At 46.8% G+C, this 25,554-nt stretch overlaps 1 protein-coding gene across 10 annotated transcripts in view; it reads left to right on the top strand.

The window, feature by feature from the left end:
* Positions 1 to 25,554, top strand: part of smoc1 (SPARC related modular calcium binding 1) — a 56,076-nt gene that overhangs the window by 10,045 nt on the left and 20,477 nt on the right. For 3 of the 10 annotated variants that reach the window (XM_064315289.1, XM_064315119.1, XM_064315199.1), the window contains exons 2-10: positions 5,893 to 6,064; positions 6,525 to 6,617; positions 9,097 to 9,209; positions 9,963 to 10,062; positions 11,231 to 11,281; positions 12,099 to 12,146; positions 17,532 to 17,621; positions 18,853 to 18,927; positions 23,571 to 23,763. In XM_064315289.1, the coding sequence (XP_064171359.1) occupies positions 5,893 to 6,064; positions 6,525 to 6,617; positions 9,097 to 9,209; positions 9,963 to 10,062; positions 11,231 to 11,281; positions 12,099 to 12,146; positions 17,532 to 17,621; positions 18,853 to 18,927; positions 23,571 to 23,763 (935 nt within the window). The remainder of the gene's footprint in view (positions 1 to 5,892; positions 6,065 to 6,524; positions 6,618 to 9,096; positions 9,210 to 9,962; positions 10,063 to 11,230; positions 11,282 to 12,098; positions 12,147 to 17,531; positions 17,622 to 18,852; positions 18,928 to 23,570; positions 23,764 to 25,554) is intronic. The other 7 variants (XM_064315527.1, XM_064315592.1, XM_064315444.1 and 4 more) reach the window with 6 other exon arrangements.

The raw sequence follows: 25,554 nt of genomic DNA, 5'->3' as shown, positions 1-25,554 counted from the left end.
CCCCAGTGGACGAATGAGGGACTTTCCCTTTTCACTGTCGACTGTACTGCATTGTGACACAGAATGAGGACAGGGTTTGCATTGGAATGACACAGCTAATTTACCTCGGGTTGTTAAAATCCATCCCGTTCATCAAGATGAGTATTTTTGTATTGCTTTTTTTTGTCAGGAGAAGTAGTAGTGTTCCGTGATTTGAGTTAGCTGTGCTGCGATTAGTGATGACTTCATTAAACATTTTCAAAAAACAAAGCTGTGGTACAATGTAATTTCTGTAGTAGTAGCAGCTACTCTTTCAGCTACTCTTTTTCTTTCCTTGCAGTTTCCCTAATGCACATTTAGGTCATTTTCCCCACACTGTGTGACTAGCATGAACGCCAATGCCTAACATTTTTTTAATAGATTTCCCCCAAAACAATTAATTTGCTCAAAATTGGGAATCAACAAAGTTACAAAGCTGCACGAACTCGCGACGGTGGAAACGCAGCTACTGTGCGGTTCTCGCCGCGGGAGGCGTTGTTCCGCCGCGTCAGATCGGTCACCCGTGACCCAGGAGGGAAGAGATTTTTCTCTGGCAGCGTGGTTTACGGCCTCGCCGTGGCGGGGGTCACGTCTGCTCACATCTCTGTTAGCGGGCGGACGCCGCCGCCGCGCCGCGCTCCTGCGCCTCATGTTGGGGTTTAAGGTGGAACGGCTTCCGTCCGCCAGAGGTGCAGATGTTCGCGGGCAGAGGTGCTCTGCACGTGTTTCCCCCCCCCCCTCTCTCCTTTAAGTCGAGCGCCTTTTTTCTCTCTCTTTTTTTTCTCTCTTTCTTTTTTCCTTTTTAACTGCTGCGCTGCGGCTGTTTACTGGACGCCCAGCACATGTGTTTGTGGAGGTGTTTGATCGCGGGGGCTTGCACAACTAGCGATGGGAAGACAGAAAAAAAGCATGAATCCCCCCCCCTCTCTCCCCTGCCCCCGCCCACCTTTGGGCCTCAGCTGAATGTACCGCTTATAACACAAGCTAATAACACAAGCTATCATCTCATTGCCAGTAATGTTTCTCTGATCGGGGGGTTTTATAGCAAACTGTGCTTTTCCAGTTAGTGAACATTTTTAAAAAATTTAAAAAACGACGGTGTTCTCACTGTGAGGGGTGTTCTGCTGTTTCCCTTATGCTGTAGTGTGTGTGTGTGTGTGCGCGTATGGTGGTGTTTTAAAAAAAAATTTTTAACGAAATGACAATGCCCCGTCCGCCCCGCAGTGATTTGCTGCCCTGTGAATTGAGTAGCGGGCCGCTGATGTTCTCCATATGTCACGGCCCTGTCGGTCACCAGGCCTGAACTCGAGTCGAGCATTTATGGAATATTCTGGAAGGGTGCCCGAGACGCTGTTTTCCACCGCCGTCCAGCTGAGCCGCGAGCTGATCGCTTTTTCTCGCGGAAGAGTGGTGTGGCATTCCTCCTGCAGGAGTCCAGACGGCGACAGAGTCTGTGCGTACAGGGCGCGTACAGGCCGAACGGTTCATTACATTAAAATAAAAAAACGACAAATAACCAAAGAAGGTACTTGCTACACATGATGGTGCGGTGGCAATTTTTTGTTGATTATCTCTACGTTTCTATCTTTGGCTTTTATGTTTTTTTTTTTGCTCAGAAGATGCTGAGCTTGATGGAAGTTATTTCAGTGACATCACACCATTCCGCTGTTGAACACACAGAGTATGGAACTCTGGAATGATGCGATGTCACGGAAATAGCTTCCATCAAGCTCTGCATCGTTTTAAAAATAATTCAAGTTGTTAACTTAACCTTTACCCCAGTGGGTAAAACCAAAGGAGTATCAAGGAGCAAATATATATATATATAATGTGAGAAGGGGAATTTGTCATGATTAAAAAGTGTGCACTTGACCAGAGTAGGGTAGAGCCAGCCTATGCTGAAGCCCTGTTGAAGTTCTGTACACGGTCCATTAAAACAGCCTGGTTTGGAAGCAGTTAGCTGGTACTGTAGTACTGGCACTACACACTGATTTAGCCAAAGTACTGCATTACATTACAGGCATTTGGCAAATGTTCTTATCCAGGGCGACTTACACAACGTTTCGCATAGCATTTACATTGCTACAGCTGGATGTATGCTGAAGCATTGCGGGTTAAGTACCTTGCTCAAGGGTACAACGGCGGTGTCCTACACTACACTGCTGTCCTAAGGTACTACCTTTCTCTAGAATAACATATTTTTTGTGTGACTAAAATAAGCCAGTTGAGCCAGTTGAGAACAGTTGAAGAGAGCAGTTTAAGTTCAAATTAAGATCGTCTGCTGCATCATAATTTAGTTCTTTTTACTGTAGCTCCTCTCAGCAGTGGGGTCTCTCCCCCGTGAGAATGCTCGTATTTTCACCTGCCAGTTTTAGCCTCATAATTCAGTTCATGCACTCTGAGGAGGTCAGGCACAGATCTCTTTATTCACAGACCAAGTGCAATCTTACCAAGCCTTTCTGATCTTTTCTTTGAACAACTGCCTTTGTTCTTTGGCAGATTAAGCATTACTACTCTTGGGGAAAATAGTACGGTGAAGTGTACTTGAACAAGCACACTTTAGCACGCATGAAGTAAATATAAAATTGACTATTCCTCTGGTTAATGGTAAATGGACTGCATTTTATATAGCGCTTTTATCCAAAGCGCTTTACAATTGATGCCTCTCATTCACCCATTCACACACACACACTCACACACCAACGGTGAAAGGCTGCCATGCCAGGTACCAATCAGCTTGTTGGGAGAAATTGGGGGTTAGGTGTCTTGCTCAGGGACACTTCGACACGCCCAGGGCGGGGGATCGAACCAGCAACCCTCCGACTGCCAGCATGCTTTGGGCGAGAGGCAGGAATACACCCGGGAAAGGTCACCAGTCTGTTGCAGGACTCACACACACCATTCACTCACCCACTCATTCCTATAAGCAATTTAGTCACTAATGCTGTTGCAGCATTATTTTTGGCAGATATGGTATAATAATCTGAATGAATGAATGAATGAACCATTTATTGTAATTATACACAGACGTGTTTTATGTTAAACGTTTGCGGCAGCAGCAGTGGTTTTCATTGTTTTTTGCATTGCAATTGTGTCTACTGCAGCTAGCAGATGGTGCATCTGTACTGTACTAGTGAAATGTGCTGTATAAAAATATGTAGAGTAGAGAAACTGAAACTGATGGGAAATGTGGCAATAATAGCAAAACTTCAGATCTACTGGAAAGAGCTTATTTATTTATTATTAAGCTGAGGAAGCCTGTGTGGATTCTCAATCACACTTGGCAGAGGCAGAGTTGTTAGTAACAGCTTTTGGCAAGTTGTGAACCGTGCAGACAATGACAGATTCAGGCCCAAGCTTTCCACCCCATCTCCTACGGTCACATTACGTTCATGGGCATTCCAGAGCAACTTTTACACATTTTCACCCGGTATCCATTTATGGCACAGCTGGGTAAACTGCTGAAGCAATTCGGGTTAAGCGCCCTTGCTCAAGGGTGCAACGGCGGTGTCAAACCTGCAACCTCTATGTCACAAGCCCAGCTCTCTAACCATTACACCGCACTGCCGCTCTTAACCAATGGCTGCGTGCGCGACTGGCCTATCAGCTGTAAGCGATGAAGAACAGAGCAATTGGCAATGGCCGATCTCTGCAGTTTCGCGCACGAAGCCCTGGACGTCGAGCATGATGGGCGGTGCGGTGTCTGTTTGTGTTGGATTTTGGGCGACGAGAGTATCTCTTCCAAACGCTGTTATCGCTTACTCATGCAGACTGAGGGAATTCTCGTTTATTTTGTTTTCACAAAGTCTTCCCAGTGCTGGCTGGCTGTGATCGCTTGGTAAATGGACTGCATTTATATAACACTTTTATCCAAAGCGCTTTACAATTGATGCCTCGCATTCACCAGAGCAATTAGGGGTTAGGTGTCTTGCTCAGGGACAGTTCGACATGCCCAGAGCGGGGGATTGAACCGCCAACCCTCCGACTGCCAGACAAGTGCTCTTACCTCCTGAGCTATGTCGCTTCTATGGCACTTGTTGGTGCTGAATGTTAACCTGGTGCACTAAAGCAGCACCTCTCCTGTATAGAGAGGTCCTATAGTTGGGGTGGTCTTTGTGCAAATGTAGGAGCTGATCGGTAGGAGCCAGGTGTAAAACTTATTTTCTTGGTTGTGGCTGCACAAAGGGTGTCGGATTTAATTTCAGGACTCAGACGTTTTTATTATTTCCTTGGATAGGTCCTGTGAATTTTCATAGCTGGCAGATTAAGACACTATTATGTTCTTGACTGTTGAATTTGAATTTGAAACTCTTGTGGTGAGCAAATATTTTTTTCAAAAACCTTTCTTTGTGCTGGTTTTTTTTTTTGTGGGGGGGGTCATTGTTTGTTTTGGGCTGCAGTCCCGCAGTGGGCTTGACGTGTACCCCCCGCATTGCGGGGCTGAGGCGATTTCTCTCGCCGGTCACGCGCAGCGCGTACCTGTACCTGTACCTGTACCTGTACCTGTACCTGTACCTGTACCTGTACCTGTACCTGTACCTGTACCTGTACGCTCTGTGGCTCCTTGCGTAACCCCGGCGGGATCTGGTTACCCGCCGGATCGTGATCCAGGGCGGCTCAGAGTCGCTCAGTTCAGCTGACGGCCCTGGCAGCGAAGGGATCGTGATCCAGGGCGGCTCAGAGCCGCTCAGTTCAGCTGACGGCCCTGGCAGTGAAGTGATCGTGATCCAGAGCAGCTCAGAGCCGCTCAGTTCAGCTGACGACCCTGGCAGCGAAGGGATCGTGATCCAGGGCGGCTCAGAGCCGCTCAGTTCAGCTGACGGCCCTGGCAGCGAAGGGATCGTGATCCAGGGCGGCTCAGAGTCGCTCAGTTCAGCTGACGGCCCTGGCAGCGAAAGGCCTGCCCCTCTCAGGAATTCTCCGCAGCTGGCAAGCCCGACCGTTTTCTCGGCCGTTTCTCCCTCTCCTGCGACATCTTGCAGCGCTTTCAGACGGAGTGAGTTCCGTGCCTGGCCCAAATCTGGGACAATTATGCGCGAGATGGCCAGGGAGCCAACAAAAAAAAAAAAAAAAGACAGAAAAAAAACCTAGATTAAAAAAAAAGAATGACAGATTGTAAACAGTTTGTTGTTTACGGCTGTCTAAGAGCTGATGCTCAACTCAAAAAAATGAAAACCCAGTTACACTTCAAATGTGAAAATAATATGTTGGGAGGAATGCCATGTGGCTGATGTTCATATATAGTGTTGAGAACAACTCAGTTTTTCAAGTAATTTACCTGGGAAGACATGGTTCTGTCCCCGATTATATTTTGTCTGGGAGAGACGTGATTCTGTCCTGGGTTATACTCTGTCCTGGGGAGTTGTGATTCTGTCCTGGATTACATTTTGTCCAAGAGATATGTGACTCTGTCCTGGATCATACGGCTGTGCACTGTGAATGCTCTAGTGGCTGATTGTTGTGTTGTGTGGCTTTGTGATGAGCGATGTTATGCCGCCATTTTGTCTCATGTGCGTGCAGTGGCTGATTGTTGTGTGGTTTTGTGATGCACGATGCAGCTACGCAGCCATTTTGTTTCGTGTGCGTGCAGTGGCCGTTTGTTGTGTGGTTTTGTGATGCGTGATGCAGCCATGCAGCCATTTTGTTTCGTATGTGCGTGCAGTGGCCGATTGTTGTGTGGTTTTGTGATGCGCGATGCAGCCATGCAGCCATTTTGTTTCGTGTGCGTGCAGTGGCCGTTTGTTGTGGTTTTGTGACGCACGATGCAGCCATGCAGCCATTTTGTTTCGTATGTGCGTGCAGTGGCCGATTGTTGTGTGGTTTTGTGATGCGCGATGCAGCCATGCAGCCATTTTGTTTCGTGTGTGCGTGCAGTGGCTGATCGGTGACCGGGAGGCCCACTGCAGCGTCGTCTGCTCGCGGACGCAGGGCAAGCCGGTCTGCGGCTCGGATGGGCGGAGCTACGACAACGGGTGCGACCTGCAGAAGGCGCGGTGCAAGGACCGCTCTCTCACCCTGGCGCACCGCGGGCGCTGCAGAGGTACGGGTAGGTCATCCTTTAACCCCTATGCCCTCACGGCCTAGCCGCCAGCCAATCAGAGGGCTCTGCTTGTGTGGTGTTTGACCACGGCTGCAGGGTCTTCATGATTTCGTGTTTTCTTCGCAGTCAGTAGCCAGTTTAAGCTGCTTGGGACGCAAGGTGTTGTGACTTACGCTGTAAATGAAGCACATTATGGGCCAGTTTCACAGGTACTCATTAAGCCTAGACCTAGACTAAATTTCAGTTTTCAATGGAGATTTTTCATATAAAACTCAGATTAGTTCCGCATTAAGTTTAATCTGTGTCCTTGAAACTGGCCCGATGTGTCTGAAATGAAAGACGTTTTGTGACTAGATGTGAAACACATTTATGTGCTGAAATGCACCCAAAACCAGCAGAGCTGCAGGTAACCTGCACTATTTGAGTCTTGAGGTGCCTAATGTAAGGAGAGAATTGTGGGATTGAGTCATTTCAGGTAAAAACTGGGTGCGGATTGGCCAGCCCCCTGCGGCTCCTGCACCAACGTCATCCCCGGAGGGGAAGGACCTGGAGCTGAGAGGTATGTTGTCCCACTGCCCCACCCCCCCCATCCCCCCATCCCCTCCCCTCCTTTCGCCACAAACCCCAACTGCCCGCACACCAGCTTCCAGAACCCAGCCCCCCCAAAAAAAGGCTCAGTGGCGGGACGGAGGAGAGTGAACTAGGCTCCCCTGCCCCACACGTGTGCCTCTCATGGCTGCTACGCCAGATCGTCCCGCAGGGCTCTAGACACGGTCGAGGGGAGAAGGTGGCGGAGATAAGCTGTCTTTCATTTTCCGCCCCTTTTCGGACACGTGTAAGTCTTTACAGACGAGGGAGGACTAACCCCCCTCTCCCCTCTCCCCCCTCACCCCTCCCACCTCCCCACCTTCCCCACCCCCACCCTGAGCTTTTAGCTCTCAGGCCCTCAGCTGGAGCAGGACTGATAGGTTAGAGGGTCAGGGTCGGGTCCCTTCAAACCCCCCCCCCGCCCCCCCCACACACATTTTTGCGTTTTTTAGTTGTTCGCTCATTGCTGTAAAAGAGCACAAATGTTTTCACCCGCTGATAAGTCGTCGCGGTCCTGGAAACCTCCTTTTCAGCCCCTGGTTCCCCTGTGGGATGCGACCTGCGTTAAGAGCGCAGGCGTCGGGACGTCGACCGCGCTGGCGATTCTCGGCCCGTCTCGCAGGAAGAAGAGAAAAGCGGAGATCGAACGGCCGCTATCACCCCGACTCCCGTTAGGCCGAGCTCAGCGGGCCTGCTTCACGGATCACATTCCCCGCGCCTTACGCAACCCCACAAATCCTGTCTGTTTTTTTTTTTTGTTTTTTTTTGCCGTTGTTATTATCCGGATCGCTAACGAGAACCATCGCATTCGCTCTGACGTTGGCGGGTACCGCTGCTCCTCCTGGATCAGGGCGGTTCTTCCACCTCTCGCAGGGATCAGAGAGGGAGGAGGCCGGGGGGGCTTTCGGCATGGACCCCCTGGACTGGGCAGAGCCCAGCTGTGCCAACGGGTCGGAGCTGAAAGTGCCTGCTCCGCCCGGCTCGTAGTGCACGTGTGATTGTTTGAATGGACCTGGGTCCGTCCGTCCGTCCGCTTGTGGCCTGCTTTGGGCCTGTCTGTCGCAGGGCCTGAGGTACCGGCAGGTTTGGCTGCTTTGATCAGTCTGGAGTCAGCTGGACCCCTGAAACTACTGGAGCAGCCTGGGCAGCAGCTATGAAATCTCCGGCACGGGGCAAAATATATTGGGGAGGGCAATGCCACCCCCCCACCCTCCCCAATATATTTTGTAACAAATTAAAAATAGTTACACCTCGTACCCTGAGCCCCCTGGGGCCTGGGCCCAGGATGAAGTGTCCCAGTTGCCCCTCTGATTTGCCCCATCAGTCAGTTAACGTTGGAGTGTTTGCAAGAAAATGAAGGTGTGTGTGCATGTGTGAGCGGCTTGTGTGTCTGTGAGTTCACGTTTCATATTGATCGGTGTGTGTGTGTGTGTGTGTGTGTGTGTGTGTATTCTGTGTTCATTTACGGTACGTATGTGTGGGTTTGTTTAATCTTTGCCTGGGAGTGTCTCCATGTTTGTGCAGATGTGTGTGTAGTTTTGTTCTATGTGTGCATGTGGTCCTGGATTTCTGAAAATGACATCATCAGAAAAGTTAAACGTTAAAAAAGTCATGTACTTTCCAGCATTGATCTTCTTTTGCAGGAAATCAATTTTTTTTTAAACTGAAAAACAGCTACTGTTGGCTTTTCTGTAAACACAGCAGAAAAACAAACTGATTTGTACTGATTCCCCAAATCCTTTTTATTTGAGGTGCCACGCCAGCTTTTTTTTTTTAAATACAAAGAACAACACATTTTCTGAAGGCTACAGTACTAAGAATGATATTGGAACCCCTTCCTGTGTCCATCTCTCTATTTATTTTGACGTAACCTAATTTTCTAACCATTAATAATAAAAACACATATTCCATTGCTATTGTTTTTAAGGTGTATTCTCTTGGAGCCAGACTTTTTAAAAAAATCCTTCCTTTCTACTTATTCCTAAGAGCCATTTTTATGTTGAAGGGAATGGCACTACAAGCTGGGCCTGCTTCATACCATTAGCTATAGCTCTATAGACACAGCTGAGCTAGCGAGCAGCCAGTGCTTTCGTCAGCTGGCATGAACTCATATCCTGGAATGAGAGACACGCAGAACGTTGATGGACGAGGTGCTGGTGCGGTTACAAAAACCCACTGGCACATAATTTATGTTGGGCGAGGGGGCGAGGGGGGGGGGGGCATTCGCTGGGACACGCGGGCACGGGTCGGGTGCGAACAACGCCTGCCTGCCGTCCCGGCTGCCTCCGCCCCCACCCCCCGCCCTGTTCTCACAGCGAGGTCAGGAGAGGTGCGATGACGTCATTGTTCCGCAGACGCCGGGTCGGCGTTCCCCCGGCCCGCTTGCTCAGGGGCGACTGGGCTGAGTCAGCGCACACAGAGACGCGTTTTTTGCGGGGGTTTTTTTCCAGACGCGGGGCAGTCGAAGTGCCGCGTGGAGCGGAGCCAGGCGCTGGAGCAGGCCAAGCGGCCGCAGGAGGCCATCTTCATCCCCGAGTGCAAGGACGACGGGTCCTTTGCCCAGGTCTGACCCTCTCCTCCCCTGCTCTTTGTCTGTCTCTTCCTCCGTACGTTGGAATCCATCTCTCGGACAGCCCGTCCCGTATGTACACTATAACACGGGGGTGTCAAATCCAAATTCTGGGGGGGGGGGTAGATGTCTGCAGGAATTAGGAAGGATATTGCTGGTGCCTGGAGCAGCTCCACAGGGCATTGGTCCAACTCTAAGGTGGAGTGGCCTAGCTCCAAATGGGCGTAGTTTAGTGTAACCCCAACCCTAACCACAACCCTCCTCTTTGGTGCTTGGCCCCTACCTTTTTGAATTGGTGGTGAAACACTGAAAGCTGGCAGACGGTCTGAGGTTTGTGTCCAGAATTAGGACCTCTTTGGCTTCTGTGAGGACTGGAGCATCCTCAGTCAGGAAGTGGATACAGTAACCGATTGTTCCTGTTTGAATTCCCCCATGATATTTAATTGTCATGGAAAGTCATGAAAAAAAGCATGCCACTCTAATCCTAGCGCTAGCATGCTGGTTCTCAAAAACATGGTCGTCTACTTAATTTTCGCACTGCAGCCCACAAGCTGAGCTGCGCAGCCAACGCAGCCCTCCTGGTTGCAGTTATCGGGTTATCATTTCTGTTTCCTCCTCTTTTTTCTTCTCAATGTTTTTCTGGGCGTTTCGGTGAATGGGGGATGAGGGCTCGGCGGCTAGCCGCGTGTCGCGGTCCCACCGTTGACCACGCCCCTCCGTTTGTCGCTGCGCTGCCTCCCCCCCCAGGTGCAGTGCCACACCCTGACGGGGTACTGCTGGTGCGTCACGTCGGACGGCAAGCCCGTCAGCGGGTCTTCGGTCCACAACAGGACTCCCACATGTTCAGGTACTGTTTGTGTGTGCGGTGTGTGCCGTAGCGTTTGCCGGACAGAGAGTGCGCGCGCGCGCGCGCGCGTGTTTGGTTGCGTGTGTCTAGATTCTCTGTGGTTTCTATGGTTTGTATAGTCTATAGAGTGCTGTGCACAGTATGGAGCATGTGCTAATTCGCTGTTTACAGGTACCGGAGCTCGGATTTTCCATTTGAGGAAAGATACCGTTTGTATTGTCGAAATGGTACGAGGGGCTGTCAAAGTACGAGAGTCTCTATTTCACAATTTTTTCCCTACTGAATCGAGGAGAGAGAGGGGGGTTGAATAGCGTAGGGGCGTCTGTGTCTGCGGGTGTCTGTTTTGCCCTCTTATTGAGCGATTTGGAAGAAGATGTGTGTGTGGAGAGCGGCATTTTGAAAACTGGATGGGAGCATTTTTCAATAATGACTATAATTTCCCCATTGAGTCTCCACTGAGGATAATTTCCTGAGTGCTCTCCTGATTTTGATTGCGGCGCAATCGTTCCAGTTGCGTGGAGAAAAAAAAGTGGTCATGTGACTGTTTGATCATGGTAGAATCTCTAGTCATGGTAGAATAGGATCTCTACTCATCCATTTTGCTTCTTCCCTGAATTCCAAATTGTGCCAAAAAAGTGCCAAATTTGTTCCCCTGAATTCAATTTCGTGGACTGCGGCAGATATTCTCCTGACATAGCCAATCAGGCTTAGCTCACAAGGCTATATCTGACAAACAGACAAAAAAAAGATAACTGAGAAATTCCTTAAAATTATATGGCAAGATTATCATCCATCAAACTAGGCACCTGCCGTACAGTCCTCTACTTCCTACCTGTTCCTCTTCTGTCCTGCATAAGGTCCGATATTTTCATTCTTGTTTCATGCAAAAGTATCTCTCAGCCTCCGTTTGTATCTGCAAAGGTCTTTGAAGACCTCAGGATACAAAAAGCTTCCTGGCCAGGAGGTGGTCAATGACCACTTCATGATTCTCACAGGCAAATGATGTCGTAGTTTTTAAAAAATGGGGGAATAAGCTTCCTGCTTCCTCTCCTGATTGGATACCTCTTCCCTTCCATTGCTCACCTGATTAAACCCCCTCCCCCCCCCCCCGTTTGAATGGCAAATAGAAAAATAAAAAAACAACAACTCACCTTGCATACGTTTGCAGGAAACTTCCGTGAATTTATGGGAACTCATGCTGGGACAAGTGGACTGTCAGGTATTACATTTCACGGTTTGCCTTAATTCAAGTTTCACTCTTCCTCCTTTTTTTTTCCTAATCGGTTCTGAATGTCTTTGTTTTGTTAAATGCCTGTGGAACCCGTGCATGCAAACCTGTGTCAAGTTCCAAAGCTGTTCTGAATATTTGCACGTTCCATAAAACCGCACCGGTGTCGATGATTAAATGTGTCAATCATAACTGTGCCGGTTATGCTTGAGGGTGTAGAGTTGATGTGTTTGGAATTTTTTTTTTGTTGCCAAATGCAGGTTTTGGAAAGGGACCCACTTTGTTGAGAACATCAGAAGGAAAAGATAAATGCCTGATGTCCAATGCTGTGGGAATTGTTTTTACTCACTTCGTAAATTATGAGGACATGACGGAGTGTCATACGTAATCAGTAATTCGAAATTCGATATTCACTGTGGTTTGTTTGGTTTAGATCCATGCTTATTTAATTTTTAGCGTCATTTAAAAAGGGCATTGGAATTGTCTATAAATTTCCGATTATCGTATGCTGAAGTATCTCAGGTGGGCCCTCGGAATGCCCTTAATATCCAGGAATGGGACGATATTAAGGTTATATTCTAAATACGGGCCTGATTTCTGTTTTTGTTTGTTTTTTTGTGTGTGTGTTTTTGTACAAGGATGTTCACACTGAGTAACAGAAATGTGCATGTAATGGAAAAGAATTCGGGGGGAATTGCTTGTGGGGAAGGGAGCAGCGAATGTCACCCGCAGGTTTTTGTAGGTGCGGTCCTGGCGGTCGGCACTGCACCTGCACATGTTGTGTAAAAGTTGTGCTTTTTCTTTGAAGGGTCAGTAACCGATAAGCCACCGGGGCCGCCTAGCTCGGGGAGAAAAGGTGAGTTGAGATCTGTTGCCGTGTGTGTTTGGCCGCGCAGTGTCTCTGGGCCACAACGACTGTGGACTCTCTCACTGTGCCTCTACTGCACATTTTTTGGTCTGTGTTCAGAGCAGGGATTCTCTCTCTCTCTTTCTTTCACTCTTTCTCACTTCCTTGTGTCTCTCTCTCTCACACACACTAACACACACACAAATTGTTTCTCACTTTACTCTTTCTCTCTGCATACAGTCAGAACACCTGCTTTCTCTCTCTCTCTGTCACTCACACACACACACACACACACACACACACACACACAATGACCCTCTGGTACTCACACACACACACACACACGTGCACACGCACACACTCACAAGTACGCACACACACGTTCACACACACACACACTGCCTGACCTTTCTCGTTCTGTCTGTATCCAGGTAACGAATGACATGATCAAAGTGTGCCACTCCTTCGAGTGGTAGTTTCTCTCGTTTCTCTGCTTTCTCCCTGGTTTTTACCGTTGCCCTGTCCCTGTTTGATATCGTGAGGTCTGAAAGCTTCGGTCGCCCTGGCTGTACGGTGACCATGTCACATCCTGAGTTTTTGGGGATGTCTCATTATAGTGAAGAAATATTTAGAAGTTGTTTCATATGGAGTAAGTGACTGTGTTTCATTGTGCACAGATGTTGAAGCTCTGAGTAAAGCTATCTGTGGCATTTCTTTTTTCTTCCGCAACCCGTGTTTGTAATGAAGGCAGGAGAGTTGACTGAACTGTATGCCAAAGTTCATTACATGTTTACTCTGTGGAAAGGAAGATAGGATGCCACAATTATGTATTTTTTTCCTCTTGCAATATTGACTGTAGTTCAGTGAAGTGTTATCATGTAAGGTTTTTTTTTGGATGGGAGATATTCAACGAAAGTATATATGGGTGAATAATATATAGATTCATACATTTACCTTTGAATTTGTGATACACTGTGATATATTTACTATTTTTCAGTTATAAGAGTGAATCAATGATGAAATACGTATGTCAACCAATATAAAATCATACTTCTTAATAAAAAGTGAAATGTAATATATTAATGATGCATTTTCATCTTTCATTTATTTATATTAGCTTATTAAAACATTCACGCTCGATATTGATGTCTCAGTTATTATATGTTGTGCAATATGCACATTTCTGAAAATTAGAGAATGATTCAAAATAAATACCACGTCTTGGCGGATGTGAGCAGTGGGTGAGATTTTGTTTTTTTGCACTTGGTACTGTAAGCAGTGTATTGTGAACAGTGAGTTACTATGAGTCCAAGGCTTTCTTAAATTGAGTTGTTGGAAGTGAAATATTTTACATGGATGGACCTTGGGCTTTCTGGAGCCACAGGCAATGAAACGGAACGCCATTTTTCTTTTTTTGCCAAGTGTTGGAATGATTGTACGGTAGCCAGGCCTTCCTCTGCATTAAGGTGTAAAGTGGTGGTGTAGAATTTTGGCGTCGACCAAATGGTGTGTCCCAACACTGCCTCGGGACTCACGAGAACTGTTCTCTCCGAAAATTTCCCACCACAAATATATGTTAGATACATGAAAAAGATGGAAAGTGGTAAATTTTCCCCCCCCTTTACTGGAAAGGCCTGGTTTGGTTTACAAGGCCTGGGGGTAGTGTGTGGGCCCATTAATATTGGGGGGGGGGGGGGGGGAGTTGGATGTGGGGGGGGAGGCGTGCGCTGAGGTTGTTTTGTCCTCTTTTCAGATCATATTGCACTTTGCCTGGTTCCACTGATCCCTGTGAAAACAAGACTGTTCTTGTGTTTTGTTAACCGGATGTGGATGTCACACTGTCTGTACAGTGTGATTTGGTGACCTTGTTCTGACCCCCTCTTCCCTACACGCTGCCCTTCTATAAACATTGCTGTATCAGCACACCGTGTGTGTGGGGGTGGGGGTGCGGGGGGGATGTGCATTACCTGCCCAGACCAGTGCCCACACTGAATCTGCAGAATCACTACTGTCTGTTGGTTTGTTGACAAGGCATACTTACCTGCCTACCTGCCTGTTTGGTCAGGAGGCATTTTTGCCCTTTACTTGACCCTTTGAAGAGTAGGCTTTTTTTTTTTTTTTTTAATTCTGGGTCAATGTTCTAGAACTCCATTTCTTTCAATTACCAGAAGGGATTGTTACATCAGTGTAAGAATGTTCAGTTAAGAACATTCTGATCACATATTTGGTGTAAATGGCATCAAAAAGAGCTGGTTTCAGGTTTAAACAAAAAACTACAGCAAAGAAGGACAGACTTCCTCTGCTGGGTCTCATGTCATGTCTACAGTCTGATTGGTTGATTGATTGATTTGATTTGATTTGATTGATACAGTCATTGGGTGGCATCAATACAACATTGTGTTCCAGTGCGACGTGTTCCTTAAAAGGGTGGTGTGTGTGTGTGTGTGTGAGAGAGAGAGAGAGAGAGAGAGAGATGACTGGCAGTTTATCCTGGCCTCCTCAGTAATCCACTCCTCCTGCACTGAACCACACTGTCATGGCAGCAGCACGGGACGTAAGTGCAGAAATCCTTCAGTAGTTTGACAGTTGGCCAGGGAGACTGATTGGTGCTGTAGAACACTGCCAAGCGCCCCCCCCCCCGCCAAAAAAAACAAAAAACCATAATTGCCCTCGGAAGAGAGCTTTGTCTCAATTACTCCTCCATATCCCACCCAGGAGAGCCAACACCGGCATCCACTGACCGTTTTCAGAACGGTGCTGGCGATCCAAATCAGTCCTTCTCAATTAATTTTTTATATACTGTACCTGCAGAAGCAATTACAGTACAAAGGCCTTGCTGCTCTGCCTAAAAAATTTAGTTTAGCTACACAGAATAACGGCTGCGTATTCAAAATGCAATACAAGGACAAACTTGCTGTTGGGTGCGCCTGTTTGTCTGTGGGAAACCTTTCAATTTCTGTGCAGCAGCAACCAGCTTGTGAGATAATGCTAATACAATATTTATGAAGCTGTAAATTCAGCTACATCCCCTGGGGAGGGGGGAGGGGGGAGGGGGGGTCGGGGGGGCTCTTGTTGACAGCCAGTGGTGTGAGGACCGAAGTCTGAGAACCAGTGCTTTCATTTAATAAGTAAATGTTGGCAGTCACATAGTTTGTAATGCACAGTAACAGCAGAAATAACTTTGAGGCTCATGTTTTGCCTGAATGACTTCTGTCTGTGGCTAATTTCGAATGTTTGCTGACAGCGAACTGCGTGAGAATGTTCAAGTGTAGAATTTTTACCTGAACCATTCAACAAGAATGTTGAAAGGATGCTTGTGTTCTTATTTACCTGGTTGAATGCAGCTGAATTTACAATTAGACTTTAAAATCTCATTTTAAAATCTTTTAAAAATCTGAGGGAAATCTTTACACAACTTTGACAGCTTGCAGAAAATCTTCAGTAAAACCTACTTAAAAATCTTAATTTAATATTCAATGTTCTTTTAAAAAAGGAAATCAATATCCCACATGTATACAATGACCACACCATGTCACATGACCAGAAGTAGCTTGACCTCTTTCCTCAATCCTTTATTACTTGATCTATGCCATTAGTGCCCCCGCCCTCCACTCCCCCCCACCCCCCCCACCAGGTCCCCTTGTGAGGTGTATGTGGTTGACATGATCAGAGAGGAGACAGGACAGTGTGTAGTGCCCCATTTTTAGGTAAGTAGGTTACATTCCTCGCCTTAAGTGCTGTTGCTCCTCAGATCTACCGTCTGCTTAGTCACTCTCTCACCACTCAGAAATGCATTAGCAAGTTTATGAAACGAAGAGGATGTGGGGATTAAAATTTCTTTTTGCTGATGTGAGTAATAAATACAGGTTCTCTCTCATGCACATATTAGCTCGGAAAGGTTTGATGACTGGTTAGATATGTGGACTCAGACGTTGTTGTTGTTTGACGTTGTTGTTTCTGCACATATTTATGTCTGTGCTGATTTATATATGTACTGGGCTGTATGTACTCTGTGCATAGAAAGGATTCAGCTTTTTTTGCAATCCGAAGGGGTGTTTGAGTCCTTCCGTTTTAAAGCCTGCCTACGCATGATTTCTCTACTAAAATGGAAATGTTTATTCATTCACTTTCATGTGAACATGGAGTTTGCTATAAGAACCTCTCAAAAAAAACTTTAGTGAATTTAATTTATTTTCATTAAGCCGATATCGTCTCTGTAAACATGTGGCATAAACACTACGCAATGTTGTTGTTGTTTGGGTGCTTACTTAAATGTGATTGAACGAGCTTACAGAAATAGAGCAGTATAAATTATTGACATTCTACGTGTACTGGTCTGAGGTGGCTGTAAAACCATCGAGCCCCTCGTCACCTTCTTGGTATTCGAGCTCAAAGAAAAGCAGCCTGTTTATGTCCCTCTCGCTGCCTGTGGTGTATGTTATGTTGCCATGGCTTTTAATGCTGTGATTGTTTAAAGAAGGGTGCTGTGGAAGGGTGTGGGTGATTGAAGCGGGCTCTGTCATGGTGATGTCAGGGGGATCCGTTTCTTCAACGTTCTGCTGGTTCCGGTTTTTTTTTTTTTTTTTTGCTGCTGTGTTGTTTTGCCACCATGTGTTGCTTTCTGGGAGCAGGTGTTACCTGAGCCACAGTCCACCGGCGCTGGGCCCCTGAGCTGGTGCGGGCCGGGCCCCGGCTCCGTAAGGGCGGAAGGGGCGAGGCTCATAGGGGTGTGTGTGTGTGTGTGTGTGTGAGTGTGTGTGGGTGTTTAGGGGGCAGGTAGGGAGTGTGTGTGTGTGTGTATTTAGGGGGCAGGTAGGGAGTGTGTGTGTGTGGGTGTTTAGGGGGCAGGTAGGGAGTGTGTGTGTGTGTGTGTTTAGGGGCAGGTAGGGAGAGTGTGTGTGTGTGTGTGTGTGTGGTTTAGGGGGCAGGTAGGGAGTGTGTGTGTGTGGGTATTCACACTTCTGCATGTGTATTTGTGTGTTTGCTTACCTGCATGGGTGTGTGTGTGTGGGTGTGAGAGAGAGAGAGAGAGTGCATGCATGCATGTACGCATTTATTCATTTGCGTGTGTGTGTCTATATATTTGTGTGTGTGTTTGTGTGTGTGTGTGTGTGTGTGTGTGTGTGTCTGTGTATGTATGTGTGTCTGTATATATGTGTGTGTGCGTGTGTGTGTGTGTGAATGGGGATGTGTAGAAGTAGAGGTGTGGGAGGCATTTTACCCCTTCACTGTCCTAAATCGTTCTGTCTGTCCATATTTGGTGTTTCTCTGTCTCTTCTCTCTCTCTCTTTTTTTTGTCTTTTTTTCCTCCCTGTGCTATTGGCCGGGTCATGTGCAAATCCCAACCATTCAACAATTCTGGAGAGTAGATTGTATTAACCTAAATAATGGCAGTCTCTTTCCGTTTCTTTCTCACCCTGAACCCAGATGACGGGTCGAAACCCACCCCCACCATGGAGACGCACGTGGTCCCAGAGGGTGACGGTGAGTTTATCATTCTTTACTTTAAAAAAATAAAATAATAATAAATCCCCTGTCTTCAACCCCCTTTGTTGATTTGGGAGAACATAGATGATCATGTGATATGAAACTGTTGACATCAGTCACTCAACAGTCTGCCAGTTAGCCTAGCACAGGCGTTGAGTTGGAGGCCATGAATGGGTTGCTTTTGCAGGCGGGCTGTGGGCACCCGATTAATCAGAGAGAGGCTGAAGGGAGCTGCCTCGCTCCCTACATCCTTGGAAGTGAGCTCCCTCTGAAAGTAGTATCCTAGCAGGAAAGGAACCTTCAACAAATTTGGGACGCTCTTTGAAGGCAGGAAGACGTCACAGAAACGTAACGTGATTACTATGAAGTTAGCTGGCCAGTTCATGGAAAGCTCACTGAGGCTTAAAAACATTACATACATTATTCCTGAGTATTGGATAATTAAAACGGATTTTTAAAAATAAAACTCCAACGAATTAGCGAGTTCACTGTATGCTCACACTTGTGAACGAGCTCCTGCGTTGCCACCGCAACTGCCAATTCGCTGTTTTAAACTGCCATTATTTTAACGGAAGTAAGAAGACTGAGGTAATTGCAAAGACTTATGGGATACCCTACCCAGTGAAGGATACAGTCAATGCTGCCTTCAGAATTGTCTGAATGAGGCCACCTTGGCGGGCATAATTTTATTTGCTAAATTTCGAGCGAGACACGCCTCGATGACTTCCTGCCTTACAACACTGCCTGCCAAGGCCGAATCTTTGCTGTTCGAGGTGCAGTCGGAGTAGCTGGTGCACAGTGACACAAGGACGTCCCGCCCAATTACATTTCTTCCTTCCTCTGGTGGCCAATTGCGCGATGCCCTGTGGAGCCTACGGCCAGCATTGACGAGATCTGGGTTTGATACCAGCCTGATAGGGGGTGGGGTTCATCCACCTGCTAGAATATTGCCTTAGCAGGATGCGCCACCCGACAGCATTTATCCTTCTGTCCTCCTTCGTAAAAAAAGATGTCCTGTAATGCTACACTCTCCCTGGGATTCCCCCCTTGTGCGATTTCAGCAAATCATTGTGGTCTCGTGAAAGCGGTGGCCTGTCCTGTGTTGTCGAAGGACTGCGTGATCCGCTTCCCCCCTCGGTCCGTAGTTTTGTGGCATCGTAATCGTAACTGAACGAAATGCTCGAATTCTTCTTCGGTCTGTGCAAGTGTGTTGCTTTTGTCTCCCCAGAGATCACTGCCCCCACTTTGTGGATCAAGCAGCTCGTGTACAAGGAAAAGAACAGTTCAAGCACCAGGAAGCCAGGTGAGTGTGTTAACAGGCCAAGAACACAGGCCTGCTTTTCCACAGATTTAGATAGACATTAGTCAGTAATATCTAATCATTAGATTAGATATAGAATATTTAATTAGATATTGTCAGCATGCACAAGAATTCCAAAAAAAAGTGAATTTTCTTGAGCAGTTAACAGCTGTTTATTTAATTATGCACCGACACAACATTATATAACTGTGCAGGTTAGTCACGTGGGGTTTTGAATCAACTTTATTAGTTAGTAATTATTTATTGATTAATTAGTTAATGAATTAATCAGTTATAAATTATTATCAAGTTTATGAATTCATTATTAGTACAGATATGGAATTACACAGGGTTGTTTGAGAGGCTTCCCGTAAAAAAAATAAAGCATGATTGGACAAGTTGAGTAAATTTACAGTTTTTTTTGATCTATGTTGAAGGGAAATATGTTGGTTATTCTTACGCATTCAGTTGCAGCTATTTCCCCATTCCTCTTGTCTGTGTCCCGAAAAAATCTTTTACTGTAGGTCTCTATTAAAGAGATGTTTGGCTCAATCGATGGTCCTCACTATGCGAGTTATTTTTCCTGGGAAGATGAAATCAGGCCTGCATTGCATTCAGCTGACAAACTGGGAAAGAAAATGTGTTTCACGTGTTCCTTTTTTAGATAAAAAAAAAACAGTTATGTCTGTGAAAATTCCTACAGGTTTATCAAGCAAAGAAAACTCTTTTTATAGTTCTAATATGAATGTTTTAAGCTGGTCATCATTTCACTCCATCCGAGTATAACATAGCATAGCCTGGGGATTCATAATGGGCCATGTGGAGAGGTGCAGCTGAATCACGCCTCAGTCATTCATTTTAAACATGCTTGTAGTCAGTGTAGTCGGTCCAGCGCTGTGCTGTTTCTTTCTTATCATGGTTATCCCCAAAACACGTGTGGTACCTACCAGGGCATGCTCAGTTCTCTCTGTGGAACTGGGTCGGTCTCACACTCGAGCCCCAAGGTGTCTTTGAGATTTGGGTGGTGCCTGGAGCTGGGGAAAGGATGGGGGGGGGGGGGACGGGGGGCTCTACCTCCTACAGGGGGGGCCTGGGGTACAACGTAGAAGTGCAGTAATTGAAAATTCAAGCTTGTGTGGAACTAGCATTGTCTGCCTCCTGTGTGGTCACCACTCGTCCCCCCCCGCTTCTGTGCCTGGGCTAAACCACAGCCCCCCCTGCAGCGGTGGAGGCGTGTGGCAGCCATGCCAAGCTCTTTGGGGGTAAAGTGTGTCATGTTGGCCTGGCTACTGGATGGTGATGGGTTTCTGTAGACATGATGGATGACTCTGTGCTGCGGGTTGGGGTTGTCCCCCCACCCACCCCACCCCCGACGGTGGCTCTGGTCTGGGCAGCGCCGATCGGTCGGGCGTCACGAGTAGAGATTTTTCGCTGGACGCCGGATTCGTCGCGGCGGGTCTCTGGAAGCGAGCCGCCATGTCCCGGCTCCGCCCGGCCTGTCTGCTTCTAATTAGCCCTCTGATGTCCCGGGGAGGATGGCGGTATGGCGGCCGGACGGTGGAGGGGAATTAGCTGATGTCATCGCCCCAGGCTCTGCCCGTCTTCCTGACGGGCGCGTTCGGCCGACATTCCCCATTTTCCAGGTTTCTGGAGGGGGAAACGAGCCCCTCCCCCCCCCGCCCCCCCAAAACGCAGAGATTTACGGCATTGTTGCAAAAGTAAATAACAATTGATTCCAGATTCCAGATTCCAGATTAGCTGGTAGTGAGGGAGCTCCTGTTCAGTTAAGCCTGTTTGTTCTTGTGCATTAAAAAAAGATCCATCTGCCTTTTCTGATGTAACATACGTCTGTATAACGATTTCCCATAGATTCGTAGTCGTGTAATTGTAACATAAGTGGAAAATTGCGCTGAAACGCGGCCTTTTATTAACGGTGTTATTGTTATGCTGCTGCGGGGCGCTGGGTTACTTTCTGTAATAATTTTGGAAGAGTGTTTCACATAGACCAGTTCTGCTTCAGTGAGAAACAAAATAAACCTAAAAGTACATTTTAAACTTTGAAAAATCGAATTTGGAGGCCCGTGCAGTGCTGAATGTTGGGGGAAAAGATGATTATGAAGGTCATTAAACACAGAACAAGAAGATTTGAAGCACAGAGAGAAATATAGAGCGTGAGGGAAGAGAGGAAGACAGAGAATATTATGTTTACTGGATTCTCCTTAGAACAGCAATTTCAACACTGTTTGCATAGCCCAGACGCAAGAAATAATTTATTAAATGAATTTCTACTTCAACTTGCTTACTGTGATCGGAATAATCTATACAATATGTCATTTTAGGTATAAAAAAAATAGGACAGGAATAAAATGATGACCTGTCACTTCTCTACCTCCCACATACTGATATTTCTGCAGGCTTTACTTGTTTATGATGGCCCACAATTTTCCATCATGTGGAAGAGAACGTAATGGGATAAATAAATGAGTTGTGTGTGTGTGTGTGTGTGTGTGTGTGTGTGTGCATGTGCATGCATGCGTGTGTGTGTTGTGCGCACGTGTGTGCGTGTGTGTCTGTGTGCGTGTGTGGTCGCGTGTAGGTTTGTGTGTGCATGTGTGTATGCGTGCGTGTGTGTGCCTGTGTGGATATGTGTGCTGTGCGAGAGAGAAAGAGGAGAGAAAGGGAGAACAGAGGAACAGATAAAGTTTCACAGAAAAGAATGAAAAGAATAGCAAGTCCAGCCTTTTCCATTTATATGTATAAAAAAAAAAAAAAAAAACAATTTTCATTTGAGAAGAGAATCTGAGCAGCCTGGCGCCAGCATGCCCTCTGTATAATAAACAGTGCTGAATAATTTGGAAGTGAAAGGACCTTGGCGGGATTTGGGCAGCGCTGGACTGCTGCAAGCACTCGAGCCTCAGCCCTTTCTGGAAGGGGGGGGTGGGGGGGGCACAGGCAGTGGACACATTACCCCTTCCGTGGCGGCCCGGTTTTGGAAACAGGCACCCTGTACAGTCCTGCAAATGCCTCAGGGTAAAAAGGTGGGGGATAGGGGTGGTGGGGGTGGGGTTGGGGCGGGGTGAGTGGTGGGGTGAGTAGTTGCCAGCAGTGTCAGTGCCGTTATTTTGATTGTTATATAATGGTTAAAAAGTAAACATTTGTATCCCGTTACAGAAACGTCTGTGGATCAGGCTTTTGTTTTGCCTTGCCGTTTTCTTTGTAGTGTAGTGTCCCCCCCCCCCCCCCCCCCCCCCAAAAAAAAAAAAATCTTCCTGCTTTCCCGACATGAGATTCAAATAGACAAAACAAGGGCTACGGTTTGCAACCTGAGTAGCTATAAAATGGGTTACACTGACAGCTCAGGTTAGAGTGCGATTTTATGGGGTGGCTTTGAAGCCAGGTAGTCAGACGGGACGGCGGTAATTGGGGAGAAGTTTGGAGGGTTTTTTTACCTTGGAAGTGTGTCTCCACAGAGAAGAGGGATACTGCTGTGTTTTCAGCTGTGTGGACCCACCCCACGGGGTCCACAAAGGTACCGTGGGTGGGTGGGGGGGGTGCAAGCATATGGTACTCCCCCAGCCCACCACCACCGCCTTCTACCAGTCCACGATTACGCTCTCCTCTGCTTGTCAGCATGTACAACCCCCCCCACTTGGTCCATGATCTTTATTAAGCTTTGGGATGCCCATTGAGCCTGGGTGGGGGGGTCCCTGGATCAAAAACGATTAAAAAAAAAAAAAAAACCTGTTTTACACCCTTGCATTCTCTCTCTCTGCTCCCTGTATAATTTTAATGAGCTCGGAGGAGGCTAAGCTCACCCCTCTGAATGTTAGCGTGTTGCGTTAAAGTGCATGGGGTTGAATCACCAGTCTCTGACTGCTTTACTGTAAATGGCTGTATTTAGCAGGGCACGCTTAGCGCAGCTAAACTGCTTTAGGCTAACTCTGGGCGCACAGGTTAAATGAAATGAAACTGATGGAGACCAGTAGAAATGCACTTCACCGCCCTGCAAACGAACTTGACTTAAACACGCGTTTCTGTTTGATTTGGCCCTGAATGTAAGCACATGGGTGAGTGATGAGCTTAATGGATCTGAATATAAATACAGTAAAACTTGGTGCAAAATGAGTAACTCTAAAGTGGCAAGTGCTTGGCATTGAGTAGGAGGGCTTGTGTGGCATCTGCTTTTGCCAGACGATCCCTGCGCTTTGGAAAAGGTCAGATAGGCTGTTAAAATTGTGTGTTTGCACGTCTGCGTGTCCCTGTACAGAACAACGTGTGCTGTGTGTGTGTGTGTGTGTGTGTATGCATGCAGTCTGTGCTGTGTGTGTGTGTGTGTGTGTGTGTGTGTTGTTGTGTTGTGTGTGTTGCATGCAGCTGCTGTGTTTGTGTGAGTTGGTTGTGTGTGTGTTGTGGTGGTGTGCTGCATCTGTGTGTGTTGTGTTGTGTGGTATGTAGTGTGTGTGTGTGTGTGGTGTCTGTGTGATGTGTTATTGTGCGTGTGTGTCTGTGTGATGTGTGTGTGGTTGTAGTGTATGTGTGATGTTGTGTGTGTGTGTGTGTGTGTGTGTGCGTCAGCACTGAGAGTGTTTCTGCGTGTCCCTCCGTACCTCTCAGCCCAGTATTGAGTGTGTTTCTCACGGTTTTAGAGAAAGTTCCTTCTTGTGACCAGGAGAGGCAGAGTGCCCTGGAGGAGGCCCGGCTGAACCCCAGGGAGGCCATCTTCATCCCGGACTGCGGCCCGGGGGGCACGTACCTGCCCGTCCAGTGCCACCAGTCCACGGGCTACTGCTGGTGCGTTCTGGTGGACACTGGCCGGCCCATCCCCGGCACCTCCACCAGGTAAGGGGAGCGGAGCTGTTCGAGTTGTGCGTTGCCATGGGGACGGCTGTAGATTGGCGGGCTGGGCGGTTTGTGGCTCTAAGTGTCCGAGGGACGCTGTCCTGCTGGAACTCTGGACGTGGACTAACGCTGATGCCGTTGTGCGGTTTCCCCTGATCCTCATAGATATGGCTGGCGTGCCGCAGTCGTTTGGGAAAATGGGTGTGCACGTGTGTGTGTGTGTGTGTATGTGTGTGTTTGTGTATACTGATTGTTTGGAATGCGTGCATGTGTGAGTGAAACAATTGCAAATAATTAAGAATTGTCAAGACGATGAAGGGATTTTTTTTGCTGTAATTTATTGTACCTTCATTTTATGTTTTATCATTAAGCAATTGAATTACAGGTGAGTTTTTTTATTTTGAAGAACTACCCCTGGGACTGGAATTCTCTGCACCACTGCCTACCTATCAAGAACTAGAAGTAACCAAAATACAACTTACAATTTCCATTGCACGCTTCCACTTTTAAAGATATTTTTCAAGACAATTTTGAAAATATAAAAAAAAAGAATAAAAATTTGATTGCCAACTTGCTCCAGCTTAAATGGCCTGCCTGTGGGCTTTTTATGGTCTTGTCAGGATTGCAAACGTCCAGGCTCAGGCCTCAGTGATGTGTCCGTCATTGTGTGTGTGTTTTCGCTGCCAGCTCAGTTGGATGCTGTAAAGCTGTGAGTCATGGCTAAAGGGCGTTCTCTCTATGTATTCTGCATTAAGGTCTGGAAAAAAAAAGGCACTTCAGGTCATATCGAAATGAAATTCACATGCATTTTTGAAATTCAATTGTTTTTTTTGTTTTTTTGGTTGTTTTTTTGTTTTTTTTTTACCCTACAATCACTTATATAAAATTAAGACAAGGAGAAAGAACATTCATGCCAGTTGTCCTCTCCCTCTCTTGAATTTACAAGAATTGAATTTACTCCATTTTTCTATCTGTGATTTAAAAAAAAAAAAACAGAAACAACATAAAAATACGTTGTGCTTTAAAGTTTTTCAAGAAAAAGCCCATCTTTATGGATTGATAGAACGCGTCTCATATGGTTAATAGAAACATTCATTTTTTTAAGCATTACGGTTTCATATTGCTTGTTCAAAGCTGTTGGCAGCTTGTTTCGTTTTATGAGACGTGGTATGACTACAAAGCCTTTTTTTTTTTAAATTTCTGCAGTCGTGCAGTCATGTATTTTTGCGGTCATGTTGTGCGCTATCGTGTTACTGAGCGCTAATGCTTTGTCCCGCGTCTTTCCTGCTTCTCCGGATCATGGTATTGCTGGCCTGCTTTTACGAATAATGCACCTCAGTCAGTCAGTCAGCTACATGACATTACAGGCATTTAGCAGACGCTCTTATCCAGAGCAACTTACAGAACATTTTACATAGAATTTACATTTCATCTATTTGTGCCGCTGGATGTATACTGAAGCAATGCTGGTTTAAGTACCTTGCTCAAGGCTTCAACGGTGTCCAACCCGGGTATTGAACCCGTGACCATTCGGTTACAAGACCAGTTCCTTACCCATTATACTACACTGCCGCCCGTAACCGGGGAAGAAGGGAGTGCACCTGAATGAGCTGAAGGTGTGGTGAAGGACTTATAATCAAAATGACCAATTAGCATGCTTTCCCAAATCCTTATGTTTCCTAGTTTGCTTATGTGGTGAATGCCTTCTGTCCTAAACTCTCAAGTTTGGCTGCACCAAACAAAAAATTATTAGTGACATAAAAGAAAAAAACACTTCACCACAGACACATG

This window comes from Anguilla rostrata, chromosome 1 (genome assembly GCF_018555375.3).
Source record: "Anguilla rostrata isolate EN2019 chromosome 1, ASM1855537v3, whole genome shotgun sequence".
Classification (NCBI taxonomy): Eukaryota; Metazoa; Chordata; class Actinopteri; order Anguilliformes; family Anguillidae; genus Anguilla; species Anguilla rostrata.
Note: the sequence above shows the minus strand (reverse complement) of the source record. Positions and strands in the feature narration are given on the sequence as shown.